The sequence below is a fragment of the Trichoplusia ni genome, chromosome 17, assembly GCF_003590095.1.
Source record: "Trichoplusia ni isolate ovarian cell line Hi5 chromosome 17, tn1, whole genome shotgun sequence".
NCBI lineage: Eukaryota > Metazoa > Arthropoda > Insecta > Lepidoptera > Noctuidae > Trichoplusia > Trichoplusia ni.
In genome coordinates, this window is record NC_039494.1 from 5,291,494 (window position 1) to 5,312,663 (window position 21,170).

Genomic DNA, 21,170 nt, shown 5'->3' on the forward strand with positions numbered 1-21,170 from the left:
TATAAATGAAAAAAATACGTTTTTTTAGATTCACGCTTCACCTTTGTATTGGAGTTCTAAAAAACTGACGGTAGCTTGTGAGTAATTTTTATTTTATGGCAACACCTGCCTTTTATAGTCCCCTAGTAAAGGGTATTATAATGTATTTAAATGCATTCCCGAAATGTGCGTTGAGGTGTGGTGCTACTGTTGGCGACGTAGTTGAACCCTATTTTTTTGCTAACAGCTGATAGGAAGGAAGGTGTAATAATTCACCTAAGGCGTGAAGAACTTTTCGTTGCGTGTTTTAAATAAGTACATCTGCGACTACTACAAAGACGTACTGTTATTGATATACAATAGCAACATTAGACATAATACGGAAGCGATTATCTTTCAAATGACTGACAGGTTACATAGGATGTAAAAACCATCAATTTGATAGTATTTATAATTATTATTTTCCAAATAATCAGAAAGTCAAAATTATTTGATGGCACGCGAATGACCCCATTAAACTTTTTTTTAGAAAAAATGGCACGTTGATGCATAAAAATTCGCCTACCCTGTCTTAGAGTCTTTCACAGCTTTAGAAAAAAACTTGTGAGTATTGGGGATATTTTTTTTCATTTTGTTAATAAAATATATACACGGTGATTTTTTTGGCGCCTTACAAAAGCAGCCCAGTTCGTGTATCCAATGACTAGAACACGTTCATGATAAAAAAAATGGAATTTATGAGATTTGAATAAATTTAAAATCCAATCTTTATTCAATATTATGATGCAATTCGTAGTTTTTCAGAAACTCGGCGCGGTCCGAGCCTTGTAAAAATGGTGAGGGGCGCGGGCGTTTTTATCATTTTTAAGAGCATTTTCAGATTTCTCTTGTTTAATTTTTCTTCGTACTTATTATCTTACTAAATGATAAAAAAAAATCGCGCCTAGGGGTATTTTACGTCGGATACATGAACTGGGCTCCTTTTGTAAGACGACTAAAAAATCACCGTGTATAATAAAAATCAGCCAATTACCAACAAGAAAGATCCACCAATGTTTACAACAATAACAGTACTGACACTTTTTAATTACCTTTTTAACAACAGCTGTTGCTGGCACCACGCGCTGCCCGCTTCACTTAACGCATAACGTATACACTAGTCACCACGCAAGCTCGCACCTGCCTACATGCGTATACGCAACAATACACACCGAATTTTACATGGACCGGCGCAAAGCAAGTGGCACAACTCGATATCTTTTTTTAAACTCTGGTTTGAATTTTTGGTTGAAATTAATGTAATATAAGGACTTTTGCTCGCGACTTCATCTGCGTGGCTATGAGGTAAAAGTTTCTGAAATCGGATTAATTGTTTCAGATTGTATGCATCTTCTGTCCCTTTTTGTTACATGATCATCATCATACTGCTCTTCTTCTATTAATCATAGCAATGGTGTGATACATGCTATATATTCTATAGCTTTTCTCAATAAATGAGTTATGTAACACTGAAATATTTTTTCAATTCGGATCAGTAGTTCTTGAGATTATCTCATTCAAACATAGATTTAATGTTCTATTGGATAATTATTTTATTTTATCCACTGCCTTGATCTCTAGATATCATTATTTTCAATACTTACACTTTTTTATTACTTTTACTAAATCTCTAGTCAGAGTTTATTTATAAACTTTTTTAAAAACAAAATAAACGGGATAGACCTCTCGCTTTTTTACCCAAATACCCCCACATGAGGACATTCGTCAAAACTATTGTTATTAAGTAATTTATTTCAAAACTCACCCGGTTGTCACTCCATTAGTTCAAGTTAACTTTAGTTCAAGTTTTGTAAATAGCTGAAATTCTTCACTATTGTATACTTTTGTTTTACGTTAGGCATTCGTGCCGACGATTCGATGCGGCTTGATTGTTTGATCTTTTTAACTTGTAAGGAATTTAACTGACTGATGTGTTAAGAATGTGTTTGTTGTAAGTTTGTAACTATTTCAAAGTATCGTTAGATCATTAGATCAGTAAGTATTTGTTCACCTTGGACGTCATTGTTCTGTGTTCAAAACTGATGTAATTTTTCAAGCATTTTATATTTGAATAGAAATCGCTATAAACATTCAAGTCAGATGCACAAAGACAGCATTCGTGGATCACACAAAACGAGCCCTACGTGTTGATCGAACCCGCGACACGTAGCGCGCAGTGGGATCTCGGCTCGAGTCAAATTTCGACTTATAGTAAAGTCATAATATATGATCTATAGCAACGTAGTTTATCACGTACTTAAAGTTTGCATTAACATGTTTATTACTCCGATTGGGTCCGATACTTCCCGGTATACTCATTAGAGAACCATCGCACCAATACATATGAAACATTCTCAGGAAATTGAAATGAAACTACTTTTACGGATTTTATCGCGGTTTAATTTTAGATTTTAGTTCCCGACGTTTCGACACCTTTGCAGGTATCATGGTCACGGGCAGACTGAGATGGCGTTCGTCTTGACAGAAGATGTTGCTCGTTCTACCTTCATATTTTAATTAATTATTTGTGGTCTGACCTACGCAGTCGGACCACAACATCACACATCTAAAATTAAACTGCGATAAGATCCGTAAAGGTAGTTTCATTTCAATGTCTAACATTCGCGTTAACCTAAGAAACCACTATTCTCTGGAAAGTTATAAAAAAAATAAAGATGATTTTTATAAGATTTAAACTTTTAATTACTCATAACATAGCATCATTACGATGTTTTACTAACACTAATATATTATTATGACTAGATCGTTCTATAATGTAATCATTATATCAAAACAATTACGTTGATTATGAGCTTTATAAATTGTTTCTCGAGATTGGAATGACATGATAATGGTTGGAATGAAACGCTAACAAAATTATAAATTGCATGTTATGTTGTTTAAGATTAATTGACTGAACAACTTGTGTTATTGTGTACCAATGTAACCTATTTTTCTTTTGGCCTTCAACTTTACTATATTATTATCAAGTATAATATTCTAGCGACAGTAAAATAACTATTTCAAAGATTAATTAGATTAACCTTGATGAAAGCTTATCAATTGAACCTACTATCCACGAGTGTTTTAAAGAACGTGTGTCAGACAACTTACGTGCAGCAAACAGAAAAGGTTAATACGATTACATATATGCGGATGTTATAAACATTTACATTGAACAGATGTTATAGTCATAAAGATAAGGAGGGATGGACCACGTCTCTATTCTTTCTCTATTTCTTACCTATTTCCACCGTTTTTTTACGTAGTCGATGTAGTCTTTGGAACCTAAGGTCGAGTCAGGTTAGTCTGCCTCCATATTCACGATTCCTTACAATAGTTTTCTTTCATTTATCCCTGACTGAGTGAAATGTATCACTCATAGTATCAAGTAGGTAATGTATGGTTTCATATCGCCCTTTCCCAAACACTTCAACAGCTGTAAAAGGGTTCATAACACACAATAAAACAACAAAGTATGCACAGTTAAACATAATTTATTTCATATTATTTAAGTATCACAGATCCATTTATTTTAATATTCATCACGTTAACAAAAATATATATAATAGTTTACATGGCGGTGATGACACCATTTACATAGCAATAGTTTATGTTCCTACATTTGTAACTGCGATACATGATATTTACAATCTATCACATTATATACAATATAGAAACGTCCAAAGATTGTAATTACTGCCGAAATTAACTGAGAAAACCACTTTTTGGCTGGATATTGATAAAAGTAAACATACAAACGAAAAGAGTAAATTTCCAAAAAAACATATTTCAATATTTCCTTTTCATTTCACAATATTATATTGTTAAAAATTATAAATAGTTTTTTTTTTAATAGCGAAACATGCCACAACTTTGTAAACTATTTTAATAAAAACTTCATTCATGTATTGAACACAAAATGTCGAAATTTCGAATGTTCTTGTAGTGACTTACGTTCCAGTTTAAAACTATAATAATAGTTTTCACTATTAGCGAAACAGAACTTCGACTCCAAATTATTTTAGGCCAGTATTAAGTGTATCAGCTATAAAACTTGTTTCGTCGATTCCGGCAGTAAATACACTTAATCAAGAAGTTTGCAAGATCTCTTCTATTGAGTAGCTGAGGGCCTTTCACCACGTCTTAAAGGAGGGTTATTGCGATTGCAGAAGTGAGAAAACGCTCTACAGCTTGTAATGCGCTCTCTCTTTCTACAACTGCCGCATTACTTTGAGAAGTGGGAGAGAGCGAAGTTCGTTCTTTTCTCTACGCGATATGTTAAGGGCAGTGTTCAATGGCAGTTAGAGTGAAAAAGGGCTACAAACTAATCTAGATTATTTTCTAAAAACGACTAAATACAGTTGTTGTTCTTAGGTTTTGTTTGTATAAGATTTCATTTAATCACGTTCGACTAAAATGTGTTTTAAGAAGTAGAAAAAAGTCCTTGAATTCATTATTTTGTCCAAAATGTTCAATTTCATTATCTCATTCAATGCTGATTTGGGAAATGCTTGAAAAAAAAACGAAATCTATTTTACGTACAACCTTACGAAGATCAGAAAATTTAAAATCGGGACCACAACACATGACTCACTAGAGAGCTATCGTAGCAAACGCTTGCTTCAAATGCACCAGTAAAGTAAAGAGGTACCATTAGCAACACACGTCAGAACTCTGACCTCAGGGGTCTACTACCATATCTAAGGGAACTACTATTGTAGTTGAGTAAGAGAGAGATCGCTCTACACCGTGAATAAGCTATCTCGCTTCCTCTACTTCAAAAAGTGCTCTGCAGTTCTTCAGTACATTGACATTTAATGACATTAAGAACGTCTAACTTGCAACTGTATTCGTCTAAAAGGATTATCGCGTATAGAAAGGACTTAGAACTTTGTCTTAGTAAGTTAACAGTGAATTAGTTTAAATGCAGTTGTAAAGTCTTTATAGTAAAAGGTGATGGTAGATGAATTTGCTACTATTGTAGAGGTAATTGGATGTTTCTTTGTAGATAGAAAGATAGGTAGACTGCATAGATACGGTCCATAGTGGCATATTTACTTGTTGTCAGTAATTTTGCTAACATATGTATACCTTATGGCAAATGTTATGATTGTATGAGAAGTAGCATTTTTTTCATTAAAGTAATGGGAAGGTCAAACTTCATGTAAATAGTAGAAATTCATCTAACTTCGAGTAAAAATACTTAGTTGTAACTTTAAAAAGTAGCTAAATAAGCTCAGAGTTAGACACGTATAACATTTTCTTTTAGATTATTGCCAAAATTTTGCTGTGGCAGTACATATTTGGCACAAAGTTCAAATCTTCAAGAAGCAAGTTGAAAATAATTGCAAGCAAATAAAGTACGAAAATAAGCAAATTTCTCAGTTAATAAAACACTCAAACACTATACAAAAAATAACAAAATAACCAACCGCCGCCGACTGTTAGTCGACGATGTTTCTTTAAAAGACATTGTAGGCACTATTATTGCTAATATAATATAATTTATTCATCGATCGCTTATCTACAGCATAGAATATTCTATACAAAATATACTACGAAGATTTTACAAACTTAGGCCGTCGGCCTACGAAACTATACTTTTTTTCTAACGTAACATTTAAACTACTCATTACATTACCAACAATCGTCCATATACATTCGTTCGTATAGGCCTATAGTTCCACATTTATCATCATTCACAATAGTCTTATTGAAATACACATGAGTACGTACCGTTGAATCTGAATCATCATTTAGAGTAGTGTAGTGGTTAGTGAGGAATTCATAACCAGGAGGGCCGGCCGTGCAGCAGGTCGGCGGCGTCGTGGCGGTCCATCTGGCGCAGCGCGGCGGCCAGCGCGGCCGTGGCGCCCGCGCCGCGCTCCCGACACTCCCACAGCTCCAGGATGGCCTCGGTCGGCGAGCTCTTCGTGGCGAACCACGTCGTGTACCGATCCACTCCGAGCCGCGACGCCAGCGCGCGCCAGTCGTTCCCACGAGCATTCGGCGGGTCCAATATAGCGCACAACTGCCGTTTTATTCGAGTACTTAACTTAAACGGTCCCTCGGCCGCGCACTCGTTGACGCCCGCCTCACTAACTGTTATATTCTTTTTAGCGCTGCTCTCGCTCCCGTCTTCGCTGCGGCACATACGAGCCTCTAAAAGGTTTTCTGTTATGTTAAAACTGCGCTGCGACTCAGCGCGGGGTGAACGTCCCCGCGGCGATCGGCTGCGCACGTCGTCGAGGGATATTCGGAATGTCTGCTTGTATGACGGATTGGTTCTCTGACAGGCGGACACGCTGAAATCGATATTGTCGCAATCGTGGGTCCTCTCTAATACAAAGCTGCAATGCAATGCATTGTAATTCGATCCCCAAACATGCTGGAACGGGATTTCTTGGTAACCAATTCCGGGTTTAGCTTTCCAACCCGGGCTGACATGTTCCAAATTCAAACAGAGATTCGAGCCGCCGTCTTGGAATAACAAAGTTTTAGGGCGCTCGAGCAGAACGCCGCCAAGTTTCTTCTCCTGCTCCTGACAGTAGTAGGCCGCGCAAAGGGTATCTTCAAATACATAAAGTCTTATACTATAGTCGGCGTTAGTTTCGCTGAGAACGGCCGGCGCATATATCGCTAACTGAAGCGCCTTCACCGCCTTTCCATTAAAACTTTCACCGACTAATACAAACGTAGACAGCATATCGGTCACTAGGAATATTTTATCGTTGTCGAGTTGAGTGAACACGGGAGTATTGATCGTTTCCTGGCCGAGGCCGACGATTTTCTTCCACTGCGGCTGTGTGTTGTCAGCCTTAGCGTTGTTGTGGTCGATGGCGTACAGCGACAGATTCCAGAAGCCATGTTTAAGGCTGGCGCAATGTGGGATTTGTAGGATGACGGACTTGTTTAATTGAAGACGCGGAGGGCCGCACTTAACTACTGGGCTGAGCTGCGTGATACCTGCGGGGCGGAATTTGTTGTGAACACTTCGTACTTTACACAGGTACCTATATAATATGTTGCCAAGACGGCGTGCCTAAGGCGAGCGTTTTTTCTGAAGCAGAAATTATAGCTCGCTGATACCATAGCATAATTACACATCGTTTAAAATTACCTTTGGAAATTGTTCTCTATCGTATCGCAAAATCAATTTATTTTTATTAGACTTATGGCGAGCAAAGTTATTCAGTTCGGACTCATAAATATTCATAGCAATTTGCTGATTTAGGGCATAATAAATACGAGAACGGAACAAGCGAAAATATTTATTAAAATTAATTTATGTATAACGTCAACAAAGTTCAAGTTCTAAATAGATTGTGGCTTGACGAATTTAAATTGTATTATTACTTAAAACACCTAGCCAACAATGAACGTACTAATCAAGTAGTAAAAATGCGAAATTATTAAAGTCGAAAATTCATACATACCTTTCCCCAATCTCGGTCGATATCTGTCATCCTTGACCACGGCTACATAAATTTGTTCTCTCCTGCCCCTACTAAGGGCTGCTTCTGGTATCGACAAGGCCACGCCAGCAGCGGGCAGGGCCAACCTCGCTCCAGCGCTCGACACAGAGAGTGATTGTGACGTAGGCGAGTTCGAGACGAGTTCAGCTAGTTGGAGAGTCACGGACTCATTCGCGGCGTCGTACATTGAGCCAGCTAGAAGGGAAATGTTAGTTAGTATTATTATAAGTTGGACTTGTTTAAATTAGTCGTTCGTGGGTTGTAGGAAAGTTGTAATGTATTGCAGTACTGTGTTATTATAATAGTCAGTTTTAAAGGCAGGTACGATCGTTATCATAGTACTGAGGTTTAAAACTTGTATTTAGTTGAAAGAAGTGACTGAAATAAAGAAACTGAATGACGTTTTGTGTTATAAGAGTTTGTAACTTTGTTTTATTAGTTAAAAAAGTAAGGAAAGAAGTCTCTGGTAAGTTTTTCTGAATGTTATACTATCTTTGGAGATATTACAAGATAAGTAATTTTTAAGGACACTCACTGCCATTAGAAAATTTTAACGGGTAAATTGTATTATGTAGTACTGGTATACCTAAATACTGCTTTCAAAAACACTTTTTGTCGCTCACAGCGTAGTTTTTTTGTACTTACAGCTAGTAAAGCAACTGGAAGCTGAATGTTCTGACTCGCTGTAGGGCTTGCTCTCGTAGTCGTCGCTTTGTCCCTTGCTCGAGGCACAGGGAGTCACCTGATGGTCCACCGGGGATGCGTAGCTGGGGACAAGGAAACTGTTACCACTCAACTGTTAATAGGAGATATTATTTGTTTCTTTTTTAAAACACAGACAAATATACGGAGTTTGAGAACACTACTAAGTGTAATAATAGAATCAACTGGTACCAAATTAATGAAAAGTAGATGGAAAAGAATTAACAAAAATTAAATTTTGAGTAATGTAATAAATTAATGTTCAAATTCAATAAATATACCATGAATTAACATTTTGTAAGATGCATCCCAAAAAAGCGAGGTATTTTTTTCTTAATCGTTTGTATGTAGATTTCATCTATCAAGCGCATCCACTTATGATTTTATAAACAGTGCCGAACGAACTGTTTTTGTCTCAATACCATTACCTAAGAACAAAACCTGTAATTTGTATTTATACTAACAAAAACATCAACGTTTAAGTTCATTATAAAGTTCATTCATAAAACGTGCAGGTGTTTAGTTTTTGCTCAATCATAATCTCAAAGATTCTAGTTAATAATTATCTTAAATATTTATCTAACGATTGTATCAACTCTACAATATCAACTATTAACTTAGTTATGTCCGTCAAAAAGATATTAATTCTTTTTTTTATAAATTGTGTGTTTATTTTTTTATTAATGGCACAGTTAATTTAAATAATATGTAGACTAATTGTGCAAAAAATAATGATTTATACGACACTCATAATTCAGTATTTGCATAATTTTCGTTTTAAGTTTGTTCAGCTAAATTGCTATTTATTGACTCATATTGTTGCCTGAGGACTTATTTTAAGTAGACATATTTGATATCAAATTTGATATATTATGGCCAAAGTCTATGATTAGAAACCTGTTTTGGTTATGATTTAGTTATCAGTTCATTATGAAGATATTGAAACGAGGAATTCGTGCTTTCATATGGCGCGGGCTGGCAACGTCGCATTTTCTCTAGACGAAGCAGCTTCTATCTTTTCTAAATCTTCTCACTCATATACCAGGACCTACTATTTTTCCAGCTAATCAATAAAATTTATAAAAACAGAAAAGGTTTTACGAATCGAAATATTTGCTTCAAATTCGAACGTTTGGTCGTTCGAGTTGTATCCTTTGTGGAAAGATTGGTACTTGATAAAGCACGTTCTTCCGTTGCACGGAGAATTTTACGAATCAGCGGTCAAGAGCAGACATGAAACTTAAATAGTCTGTCGGCTTTTGATGTCTGTACTTGTATTTTTTTATTTACCACATATGTAATTTTGGTATTGGATGTCGATAAGTGATCGAAAAGACATGCAATGTACCTACAGGTGCATAAATCATTCTGGCTTTAATAGTATTAATTTTGCGGAAAGGTAGAATAAGGTTCTATGAAAGGGTTTTAGGCAGGCATTGCGAAACTAATTTACAAATCGTCCCCCTAACTAAAGAATATAATCCTTGTGTCAGCGAATCCCTACTATAATATTATAAATGCGAAAGTAACTCTGTCTATCTGTCCGTCTGTCTGTCTGTTACGCTTTCACGCCTAAACCACTGAACGGATTTTAATGAAATTTGGTACAAAGATAGAGTTGACCTTGAGAAAGACAGGCTAGTTTTTATCCCGGACTTTTAAAGAGTTTTCTCGGAAACGCGATATAACCGACCTCGACGCGGGCGAAGCCGCGGGCGTAAAGCTAGTGTTTTATAAACATACAAGTCACATGCAGAGGACACCTAGACTTAGAACAAACATTCGTGCGTGAAAATGCGTGGGGTTCGAACCAGGGCTGGTCTCACCAGCTGGCTATCCGTTAAGTCTTTGCTCAGCTATATGACATAAAGACTAGAATCATAATATGTCGGTTCAACCAAGTTTTTTATGCAAAGCCTCAAAATTTGCACATTGTCTATTACAAATTTCCATATTCAGGGTAAAAAACCTTAATAACTAAACACGTACCTATTAGTAAGATGCGGTACATCATAATGGTGTTCAGCCCTGGAGTCCGGCTGCGGGTGCTCGTATCTTGGAGGCCGGTGCTGCATCAGGTCCGGAGCCAGGGACAGAGACTGCTTCTCCACAGTTGGGTACATCTCGGGTTGGAAATCTGCTTGGAGAACAATGATAGTGTTAAAATTGAGATATTTTTTTTGTTCAAATTCCATTTTAAAATGTTTGAATTACTATGAATGCTTTTAAAAATTGGGCTAGGTTTTAGAAAAAAAAAATTCTTCATATTAAAAAAGATTTTTGAAATCTGTTTGCGAAAAAAAATACAATTTCGGTAAGGTTTTGATAAAGAGTCTGGCAATATTAAAATTCTTACGTTAAAATAATAAAAAAAATATATTAAATGATCTGGTCCCAAACTGTTCACTAATGAAACATAATGAAAACAAGATATAAAATAAACACGAGGAATAATTGATTCGATTATAATCGATGCGATATCGATCTAAGTAATTGCCTTATTATGCGTCAGTGTCAACGAACTGCTAGCTCGGAAACGGACTTCCGATCGAGGTCCTTAGGAGTCACTATGTTAATTTGTAATTGTTAATTAGGCTTGACATTTTTCATTAGAACAACGGATACATTAAACAGTTTGTTATTAATGAGTTTGGTTTTAGGTCAATACTTATTGCCGAAAGCGACTGACAAAAACAATTGAAAAAAAAAGGGACTCTCTTTTTGTAGAGCAAGACTTTATACTTTTTACTACTATTATCTTTAAATACTTTACTTTGAAAGAGATCTTTGCCCAACAGTGGGATAAAGAACATAAAAAGTCTACCATGCATCATAAAATCTGATTATTATACCTAATGGGACACTTTGATATTTACAAAAATTCAACAAATTCTTCCATAACTGATTTATAACGAAAAAAGCAGAAGGGGTTCCAAAAATAGTTAGTCTTTTAAAACTTACCAGTTCTCGTCATGGTGTATAGAGAATGGTCTCTGGTCTTCCTCTGCAGGAGTTTGTATACCACGGCCGCTCCCGCTAGGAATACTACCACAGCGACTGCTATACCTATGTATAGAGGTATGTCGCTGTGAGCTGCCACTGTTGACAAGAGAAAAGAGAATGTAAACAAATAAAATTCAATCTTTAGGACAAAAAGGAAAACCTGTTGGGATATTTTCAAGTAATGCATAGGTACTTTCAAAGAAAACTAGATAAAACTGACAAAAAGTTGAACACTTCTACATACAACATTGAATCCCCAGTTACTTTTCACTCAAATTATAAATCACTCATCAAAATTACTAAAACATAATTCAATTAACACTCCGTTAGAAGCTCCCACACTTACACATTTCCATCTTCAACACAACAATATAATTCTCACGACTCGAACAATAAAAAGCCACTGTCATAACAGTGAAGCGAAACTTTTGCTTGTCATCTCGCCTTAAAAACCTCAAGTTGTAAACTCAAAACACATTCATCATTCCAAACAAAGAAACATAAATTACGAAGTTAGTTTGTTCGCGAACTTAAAAAGCGAACACTATCCCACTTCACACCATAAAGTTTTGTATTCAAAAAGTACAAAAAGACGATAAAACCATCAAATTATTAAGCACCTGATAAACTTTTGGAACTATAAAAAGTTGACCGAATTATGAAAGCGCGTACTGTGCCGAAGCAGGTTCCCTAACTGCTTCGGAATAAGGCGTGTTTTTGTTTGAATTTTCATTTCACAGTGGCGAGATTTAAATTGGCTTTCGTTTATTCAAAATGATCGTCGATCCATGTTTCTGGCAGCACCTTAGTATTATTTACGTCAACGTACCTTTAAAGCGACGTCGTATTGCGAGCGGAATAAAAGCTTAAATTTGAGATCGCGTTTTGCTCAGAGAACATTTTGGTTTGGTTAAGACTAGACGAAGTTCCCAAGTTATAAGGGAACCTGATCTTGTGGGATCAAATGAACTACAATAACTGCAAATAGGATTCTGTGAGTTTAAGTAAAAGATAGAATAATACTGGGATTTGTGAGATAACAATCCAGACTCTAGAAATAGAACACAAGAAACATAAAGTTTCTCGGCGTTCGGTCAGCAAATTCAATTTTACAATAGAAGTTTTCAGTTGCATTATTGTTGTTTGAGTGATAAAATATTTTTCTTTGTTTTGGGTTGCATTTTCTGGTAATAAAAATGTGATAGACAACACAAATATAAAGCAAAAGAAAATAGAGCTATCATTTCGAATTATAACATCGAACGATTTCCAATTTATCCAATTGAAGCGAAGGTAACTGATAAATTCTTGAACAGAGTTGTATAATAAAGATTAACAATATTCCGCTTTCAATACGACCCAATCTCTGTGCGCGGCATTTCTTAACGATTTTTTGTGCATCTGTGCAAGGAAAGGGCTCCTTATTGGCCGTTTTTTAACGATCCCTTTGATGCGTGTATAGTGGCTGTTAATGTGAGTTTAAGGGAAATTCTTGAGACATATGGCATGTATAAGATGTTGTGAAGCTAATGCATTTCATGTGTGGTTGAATAGTTTAAGGTTGGTTGGTTTTATGACAAACGTCAGATCTTTTCATGGACAGTAATATTATTTAACAATTTTCACACAACGTCATCTAGTGTCAAACGAAGCAAAGCATGTAGTTCGAGTACTAAGTAATAAAATTGATAAACTTACTTGTATATTTCTGAATACATATATATTTTAGACAAATAACACCCAGATACAGGACAAAGATCAAGCTCATCAAAACAACATTTGTGCTGTGTGGGAACCGAACCCACGACCTGCGTTACAGCAGTCAAACCCAGTAGTCAAAAAACGAATTTGACTACTTCGAAACAGTGGACAACCTACTTTTTTCTTTTGTTTATCCTTAACTTTATCATTGTGTTGTATTAATACCCTTTCATGATCACCTTTGTTTCTGTATCACTCGTTTCTGTCAACCCTTCCATTGATAAAATCGGCACGAGCCGTTGACTCATTGGTTTCTTAGTCATGCACCCATATGACATGTGTTACCGATTATGCTAATTCACTCGTCGACGAAACTCAAATACGGACAAACAGATATTTTAAATATTATTATGTACACAATGTTCTCCGTTTCCTTTCTTTGATCGTAATTGTTGTTTAAGTTGAATAAAGGGTTAGCTTTATAAAAATGATAAAGCTTTACTCGAATTTATTTTTCTGCGATGGTGATTAGGAGTTTACCAAAGACATGACACTAAGGTCTGGAAAATAAGAAAACAAATAGATACTGAAGACTCTTTAGACTGTTAGTGGCAATTGGAAATTCCTAAAACTGCATCATGAAATCGTCGACAAAAACTAGAATTAAAAAAGTTTAAATGAGAATGCAGAATTCTCAGCACCAGCTAGTTGAATTCAAACAATTGAAACACGACAACTACAATACAAAGTCTTATGGAGAGCAACTACGATTGCAAGACTTAATGGACGAAGAAATGTGTGTTCACCTGCAATGGTGCAGCATAAAACGATTTTCCATGGTTGATTTTTACAACTTTCACAACGCTAAACACTGGATTACAATGGACATGGATTACATGGGAGTACCGATTCCCGTATTTCTTTCGTATTCAAAGTCCTGACACAATAGCAAAACGAATTAATAGGCTGTTAAAGTCTCGAATAGCGAACGCGGAACTTTAAGCGCGGAAGTGGATGAATGAATGAAGTCATCGCGCGCGCTCGATAACGCGATAACGATCTTGAACGTTCGCGTAATTAAAAACAAGTCGGGCCTGGAGTGTTGCGTTTAGGGCTGCAGTGTTGCGACCTGTTTTGTGTTGCTTTACTTTTTTTTTAGTTTTCCAATTTATACTTATCTTTTTGTGATCGATTTTGAAAGATTTTTCAGTAATTTTTGCTTATTGCACTTTAGCTCCACTGACATCACACATAATGAATATTTTGCTTCTGCTAAAAGAACTCCAAGAGGTTTTTTTTTACTTTCAGTAAAAAAAATACACATTGCTTGAAAACAGTCCGAAATTTTTTACATCCGTACTTAATAATATGCGAGCTTCTTAATGAATTGTTTCTTTTAATATTAATAATTAATTTAATTGCGTAAAATCAGTGCATATAGGTAACCAACAATTAATGGAGCATTGGTCTTAAATTCCCTGTAATTAAATGAAAGAATAATTAAATAAAGTTGATCAATATGTGTCATGTTTTAAATGTATTCAATATAATTTTATTAAATTAAATCACTCGAAATGGTAAGTAATTAAATTAATTATGCGAACGACACTTCGCAATTCCTTTTATATAATCAGAATTTTTTTGATAGTTCACAGTGGAATAAACTTATTTTATGTTCTACCAAACCTATAGAAATCTGAATACTGTTGTGGCACCTCAAATACCTTACTATGTTGCTATACAAGATCCATTGTTCATAGAAACTTCTATGTATAAACATTTCTTAGTACTTCTAGTTTTTATGAGAAGTATAACAATTTCAAGGTCAGCGTAAAAAACAGTAACGTGTATAAGGTTCTTAGTCTTATAAAAAGCGGTAATTAATCATGATGTATGGAAACCATTGTGGTATTATGTAGAATCGTAGAATACTTGTGAAGTATTTAAATGATATAGCGAGTCCAAATCGGTCAAGTGCAATTGGACTCGCGGCAATGAGAATTCCGTACAAATAAGCTAAAGAAAAATAAATATAAAACCCTTTGAATAGACCAGTGTCAATAAGGTACACAAATATGCAAATAACATGTTCAGTAAAAAAATATAGGGATCAAAGTGAAGAATGCTTTATGGATGTAAATCACTACTCTAACGCTTTCTCCAAAAACCAAGAAAAAAACAATGTCCGAACGATTAAAATAAAGAGGTCGTATATCCAATAACAGAGTCTCACCAGTCGATCAAACATGAACATTCTAGTACAGAATATTTTTTCGTTCCTGCCACATAGCTATTATACATAAACGGCGTATCGAATGACCGGCATCCGAACCGAATGTAATAAATTAATAAACATCGTGACCGTACGAGCGATTTAGGACCGATACTGATCGATGTAATTGCTGCACGCAATGCTACCATGTGCGATGATATAAGTGAACGTTTTACTCAATTTTCTATGTTCCATTGTTGTTTTGGCTTCGACTTGCCTTTTATTTCTTTGAACTTTTTGAGAACTTAGTGGGAAGTGGCTGTTTTTAGGTTACGTTGTGTAAGGTAGGCTTTAGGGTGTGTTGGTTATTTTTCGTGGATCGTGAAATAATAAATCTTGACATTCAATCACTTTTTCTATTTATTTCTATTTTTCCCTTTTACAAGTACACAATTCCATACAGACATTTTTTACAACCGGATGACAGTGTTACCATAAACTCAACTAAGTTCCATTCTTAAATTATAGATTAAATTAAGACCGTTTGGAGATTGGAACATTGCCTTTTGGACTTTTCTCAACACTCTCCCTCAATGTTACAATCTTCCAAACCCAACAAAGTAACAAACTTCCTAAATAAATTAATAGATAGAGGCTTAGTCATTAAATCTGCTAACTGATTATTTGTAGAAATATAAACCACCTTTATAAGTCCCTGTTCTACCTTTTCCTTAATAAAATTATATTTTATATCTATATGTTTGAGACGTTTCTGATCAGGATTATTAACAGTCTTTAAAGTACTCTGATTATCTTCGAAAATAGTTACATGTTCCAAGTTAACATTTACATCTTTAAGTAGTTTGATTAACCAACAAGCCTCTACAGAACTTTCACACAAAGCTACTAACTCAGCCTCAGTAGTACTTAATGTCACAATATTTTGTTTTTTAGACTTCCAAGAAATAGTATTACCATAAAGTTTAAAAACATATCCACTAGTGGATTTTCTATCTACACTTCTAGCAAAATCAGAATCAGCATATCCTACTAAAGTATTATTAATATTACAATTGTTATAAACCAACTGATAATTAACTGTTTGTTTTATGTATCTAAGAACTCGCTTTAAAGCTTTTACAAGTTTTACACTAGGCTTTCCTTGAAATCTGCTTAAGTACGAAACAGCTGTAGCTAGGTCTGGTCTAGTACTAACCATACAATACATTAAAGATCCTATGAGCGATCTACAATAGTTTTCCAATGTCATATCTATATCAGTGTTTAAGTCTAGTTGTAAATTAGGATCCATAGGTGTGTCCATGCCCTTACAATCTTGCATACCATATTTCTTTAACACAGTTTGTAAATACTTAGTTTGATTAAGATAGATCTGTCCATTTTGTTTTAATATAGAAATTCCCAAATAAGTTAATTTATTATGTCCCATATCTTTCATTCTAAATTTTTTAGACAAATATATTTTTAGTTTTTCTATTTCTTTAGTATTTGACCCAAAAATTAACAAATCGTCAACATAAATTAATAAGTATATATCTTTCTTAAAATACAAACAATAATCATTTTTAGATCTCTCAAAACCATAAGTAGTTATAACCTCGTTAAATTTTTCATACCAATATTTGGGAGATTTCTTTAATCCGTATAATGACTTATTAAGTTTTAATACATGACCATTTGGTATATTCAATCCCTGAGGGGGTTTTAAGTATACATCTTCATCTATCCTACCATAAAGAAAAGCTCCTTTAACGTCCATTTGATGAATATTATAGTCTCTGTGTGCTGCTACAGACAGCAACACTCTTAATGTTTGCAGTTTCAATACTGGTGAGTAAATATCTTCTAATCTTTCTGTTTGCTGAAATCCTCTTACAACCAACCTTGCTTTATATATTTCCTTGTCTCCAATTTCTTTTCTAGTGAATATCCATTTGCTATCTATTAATTTCTTATTCTCTGGTTTAGGTACTAATTTCCATGTTTCACTTTCTTGTAGAACTTTCATTTCTTCTGATATAGCATCTTCCCATTGCTGTTTATCTTCTCTGTTCTTTATCTCTTCAAAACATTGTGGTGTATCAGAATGAATTGTGAGCAAAGCATATAATAGATCTCCTGTATCTTCATCATCATCTAACTGGTAATCTGTATGCCATTTAGGTTTTTTAGTATTTCGTTTAGGTCTCTCCCTGTTTGTTAGCTTCTTTTCAAGCTGACTATCTTCTATTTCTTGCGCTGCATCTTCATAAACTTCTGTGTTTTCTTCTCTGCATAACTCTTCATTCTGCCTATCTTCTGTCTTTTTCTCTGTCATTCTTTTATTCTCTTCCTTTTCTGGTGATTTTCTTCTTTCTTCAGATTCTTTGTCTTTTTCTTGTGCGTCTTGGTGAGGTAGATAAATTCTTGGTACATATTTTTCTTTAGGTTTTTCATCAAATATTACATTTCTTGCATGCACTGTTTTTTGTGTTTCAGGATCAAATAGTATATAACCTGCTGAAGCATATCCAATCATTATCATTTTACGTGCCGTGTTATCAAGCTTCTGTCTGTGCTCTTTAGGTACATAATTATATGCTAAGCTTCCAAATACTCTCATGTTTGACACATTTGGTTTTCTTCCTTCCCAGAGTTCACTTGCAGTATGGTGCCTGCCTGCTGATGGACTTCGGTTACTGACATATGCGGAGTACAATACAGCATCTCCCCAAAACTCTTTTCCTAATGTCGAATCTAATAAAATTGTCCTGGCCTTTTCCATTAACGTTCTATTCATTCTCTCTGCTACCCCATTCATTTCTGGATTATATGGAACCGTGTACTCTAATTTAATTCCTTTGTAATAACAAAAATCTTGAAATTCTTTAGTTACATATTCCTTACCATTATCTGATCTAAGTTTTAATATATTCCTATTAAAATGGTTCGTAACATAATAATAATATTGTTTAAATTTACTAAAAACTTCACTTTTATTATTTAAGAGGTATATCATTACAAAATGAGTGTAATCATCAATAAAGGTTATAAAATATCGATATCCTTCTCTTGTAGGTGGGGTAATGGGCCCACACACATCTGTATGCACTAATTCTAAAGGCCTGGACGCCCTACGACCCTGTCTATTAAATGGTTGTCTTGTCATTTTACCTGTCAAACAATGTTCACACAATGTATCATAATTATTAGTTTTTAAGTCACCTAATCCATCTACCATGTTATTTTGTTTCAACAAACTTAAATTTTTTATTCCTAAATGTCCAAAACGTCTATGCCACAAGTTAACATCATCAATATTCGTGTAGTCACATTCCAGTTTATCTATTAATAATTTGACTGTATAAAGTGAACCTTCTTGATTTTCTATCATGGAAAGATCATTATAGTCATATATTCTAACCTTACCTTTGAAAAATTCTACTCTAAAACCATGGTTTTCCATTTTAGATACTGACAGTAAGTTTTTTCTTAAATCAGGAACATAATAAACATTTTTAATAGTAAAATATGATTCTTTTCTACCAACAAAACATTTTACATCAATATTACCTATGCCTTCTGCTTGTAACATAATACCATTTTTAGCTGCTGCAATTATTTTAGGTTTACTTAATTTTATGGAATCTATAAAAAAACTTTTATCATTAGTTAAGTGATCAGAGCAACCTGAATCTACACACCATGTTGTATAGTTACTTTCATTTGTATTCACCTCGCTAATACTCAGCGGTGCACCCTCTTCAAATGTTGACAAGAATGTATGATGGTCCTTTTCATTGTGCTGTCCCCTATATTGTCCTCGTCCTTTGCCATGTCCACGTCCTCTGCCATATCCACGTCCTCGTCCTGTGTTTGTTTCTGGTCCTGTTTGACCGCGTCCTGCATTACCTCCTCGGGCTGGTCCGTGATGTCCTCTCCCTCTATTTCGGCATTGAAACTTCTTATGGCCCGGCAAACCACAGTTGTAGCACAGGAAAGTATTGTTGACTGCCGTTGTCTCCTCTAATTTTGTCTTCTTTCTTTTCTCTTCTTCCCCCAGCAATCTTTCTTTGACGAAGTTGACACTAAGATCAGTCATAGTTTCCAAAGTTGTTATCACCACTTCATACGATTTCGGCATACTGAGTAAAATGTAATTCACCTTTTCTTCCTCTGACAGGACGGACCCTCCATTTTTGAGTTGTGTAAACAATTCTTCCATTTGAGTGAAATGTGTCTGTAATTTTTCATTTTCATTATACTTTATTTCCATCAGCTGTCGTCTAATAAATATTTTTGACCTTGTATTTTTCTTCATAAAATTGTCCTCCAGTTTCTGAATCATACCATATGCCGTCTTCTCATTTTTTATGTATTCTATGTGACTGTCTGCGATGGAGCTTACTAAGATGCTTACTGCTTTTGTTTCCTTTTTTATATTTTCTGTTTTGCTGGCAAAATCGTTGGTTTCTATAGCCTCTAAGCATTCCTGCTCTTTTAATATTGTTTTCAGTCTGTATTTCCAGGTATCAAAATTTTCTCCTTCAAATTGCTTTATTCGACCTAACTTGTACTGTCCTGCCGACGCCATTTTGACTATACACGTTGCGCTCGACGATGTCTTTTCCTATAATTGACTGCCGGGGTTTCATAAACAGAGAACTTCCGAGAACCACGCTCTGCTACCACTGTTGGTTATTTTTCGTGGATCGTGAAATAATAAATCTTGACATTCAATCACTTTTTCTATTTATTTCTATTTTTCCCTTTTACAAGTACACAATTCCATACAGACATTTTTTACAACCGGATGACAGTGTTACCATAAACTCAACTAAGTTCCATTCTTAAATTATAGATTAAATTAAGACTGTTTGGAGATTGGAACATTGCCTTTTGGACTTTTCTCAACAGGGTGTGACTGAAAAGTGACGTTATTAAGCTTTGGGTGTCCAGTTATAGCCGATTCCAATATCGAATGTATGAGAAAATTAATTTTCACATAATATAATATATTCGATCGATCCAAAAAATATTGTGAAAGTACGTTACTAAATTTTAATGATAAATCTTTAGACATCGAATTCAGCAAAACAGGATGTTAGAGTTCAAAGTTGAAACCAATAGCAATGTAGAACTAAGAAGAAATGCTGAAACATAAACTGCCTATCTATCAGCGGAACTGCAACTTTATGGCTGGTATTACAACGACCAATACGATTTTCTTTTGAAAGCAATAAATAATTTACAATCACTTCCAACTTAACATATTGATAGTTTGGAAAGCCATTGGTGTTAGCAGTAAAGCACTTTAAGACGTACATCCAGCCGCACAAGTGGAACTCTTTTTAGCAGACTCACTTTCTACACTGTATCTTAGGATCCATCAAAATGTTGACGAGGCTTAAATAACAATGCATTGGACACAGAAACAGTCTTTAAATTTTGGATGTTTGTGGAATTTGAATGCTTTTTAAAATATCCTTCATACTCTCGAAAGGCATTAACCTAAATATCTTCCTCGAAATGCTGATTAACAATCCATTGGATAATAAATTCAGTATCAATCAATGGCTTTGCATATTTAGACACCGACAAATTCCTTTGGATGCATGCTGAGGGAAGTTTCTGGGTCACTGGGCGAGCGAGTGCATGGCCATCAGCCAAACTTTTAAATACTAGGCGAAAGCATTGCACGTGTTCTAGTCTGTGCCAAAGAAGCTTCAAACATTCCATTAAGTGTTGGTTAATTGAAAACGGTCTTGTAAAGAGAGCATTGATGCATTTTAAAATGAGGTTGCATTAGGTGGTGACATCAATTGTGAGAACGGCAGTCTTTTGCGGTACTAAGGTTGGCAGTAAAAAAGTGAAACAAATATGCATAATGAAATAAAATGGTAGATGGTGAGTAAATTTTCCTTTTTGCTTTTTGGTAGAATCAGTGTCTTCTATAGAAAGAAATCCGACCCACAGACCAATCAAGTCGTCAAAAACGAAAGTGTGTTGAAATTTAAACGCGTTGAGTTAAAAGTCCTCGGATGTCGGAAATATCT

At 35.0% G+C, this 21,170-nt stretch overlaps 1 protein-coding gene across 6 annotated transcripts in view; it reads right to left on the reverse strand.

Moving 5' to 3' along the window:
• Positions 1-3,888: 3,888 nt before the first annotated feature.
• LOC113502594 (netrin receptor UNC5B-like) overlaps positions 3,889-21,170 on the reverse strand; it is a 128,374-nt gene continuing 111,092 nt past the window's right edge. For 3 of the 6 annotated variants that reach the window (XM_026884215.1, XM_026884216.1, XM_026884214.1), the window contains 5 exons: positions 11,160-11,297; positions 10,188-10,338; positions 8,142-8,278; positions 7,458-7,691; positions 3,889-6,987 (listed from right to left, as the gene is read on the reverse strand). In XM_026884215.1, the coding sequence (XP_026740016.1) occupies positions 5,807-6,987; positions 7,458-7,691; positions 8,142-8,278; positions 10,188-10,338; positions 11,160-11,297 (1,841 nt within the window). In that variant the 3' untranslated portion in view covers positions 3,889-5,806. The remainder of the gene's footprint in view (positions 6,988-7,457; positions 7,692-8,141; positions 8,279-10,187; positions 10,339-11,159; positions 11,298-21,170) is intronic. The other 3 variants (XM_026884219.1, XM_026884217.1, XM_026884218.1) reach the window with 3 other exon arrangements.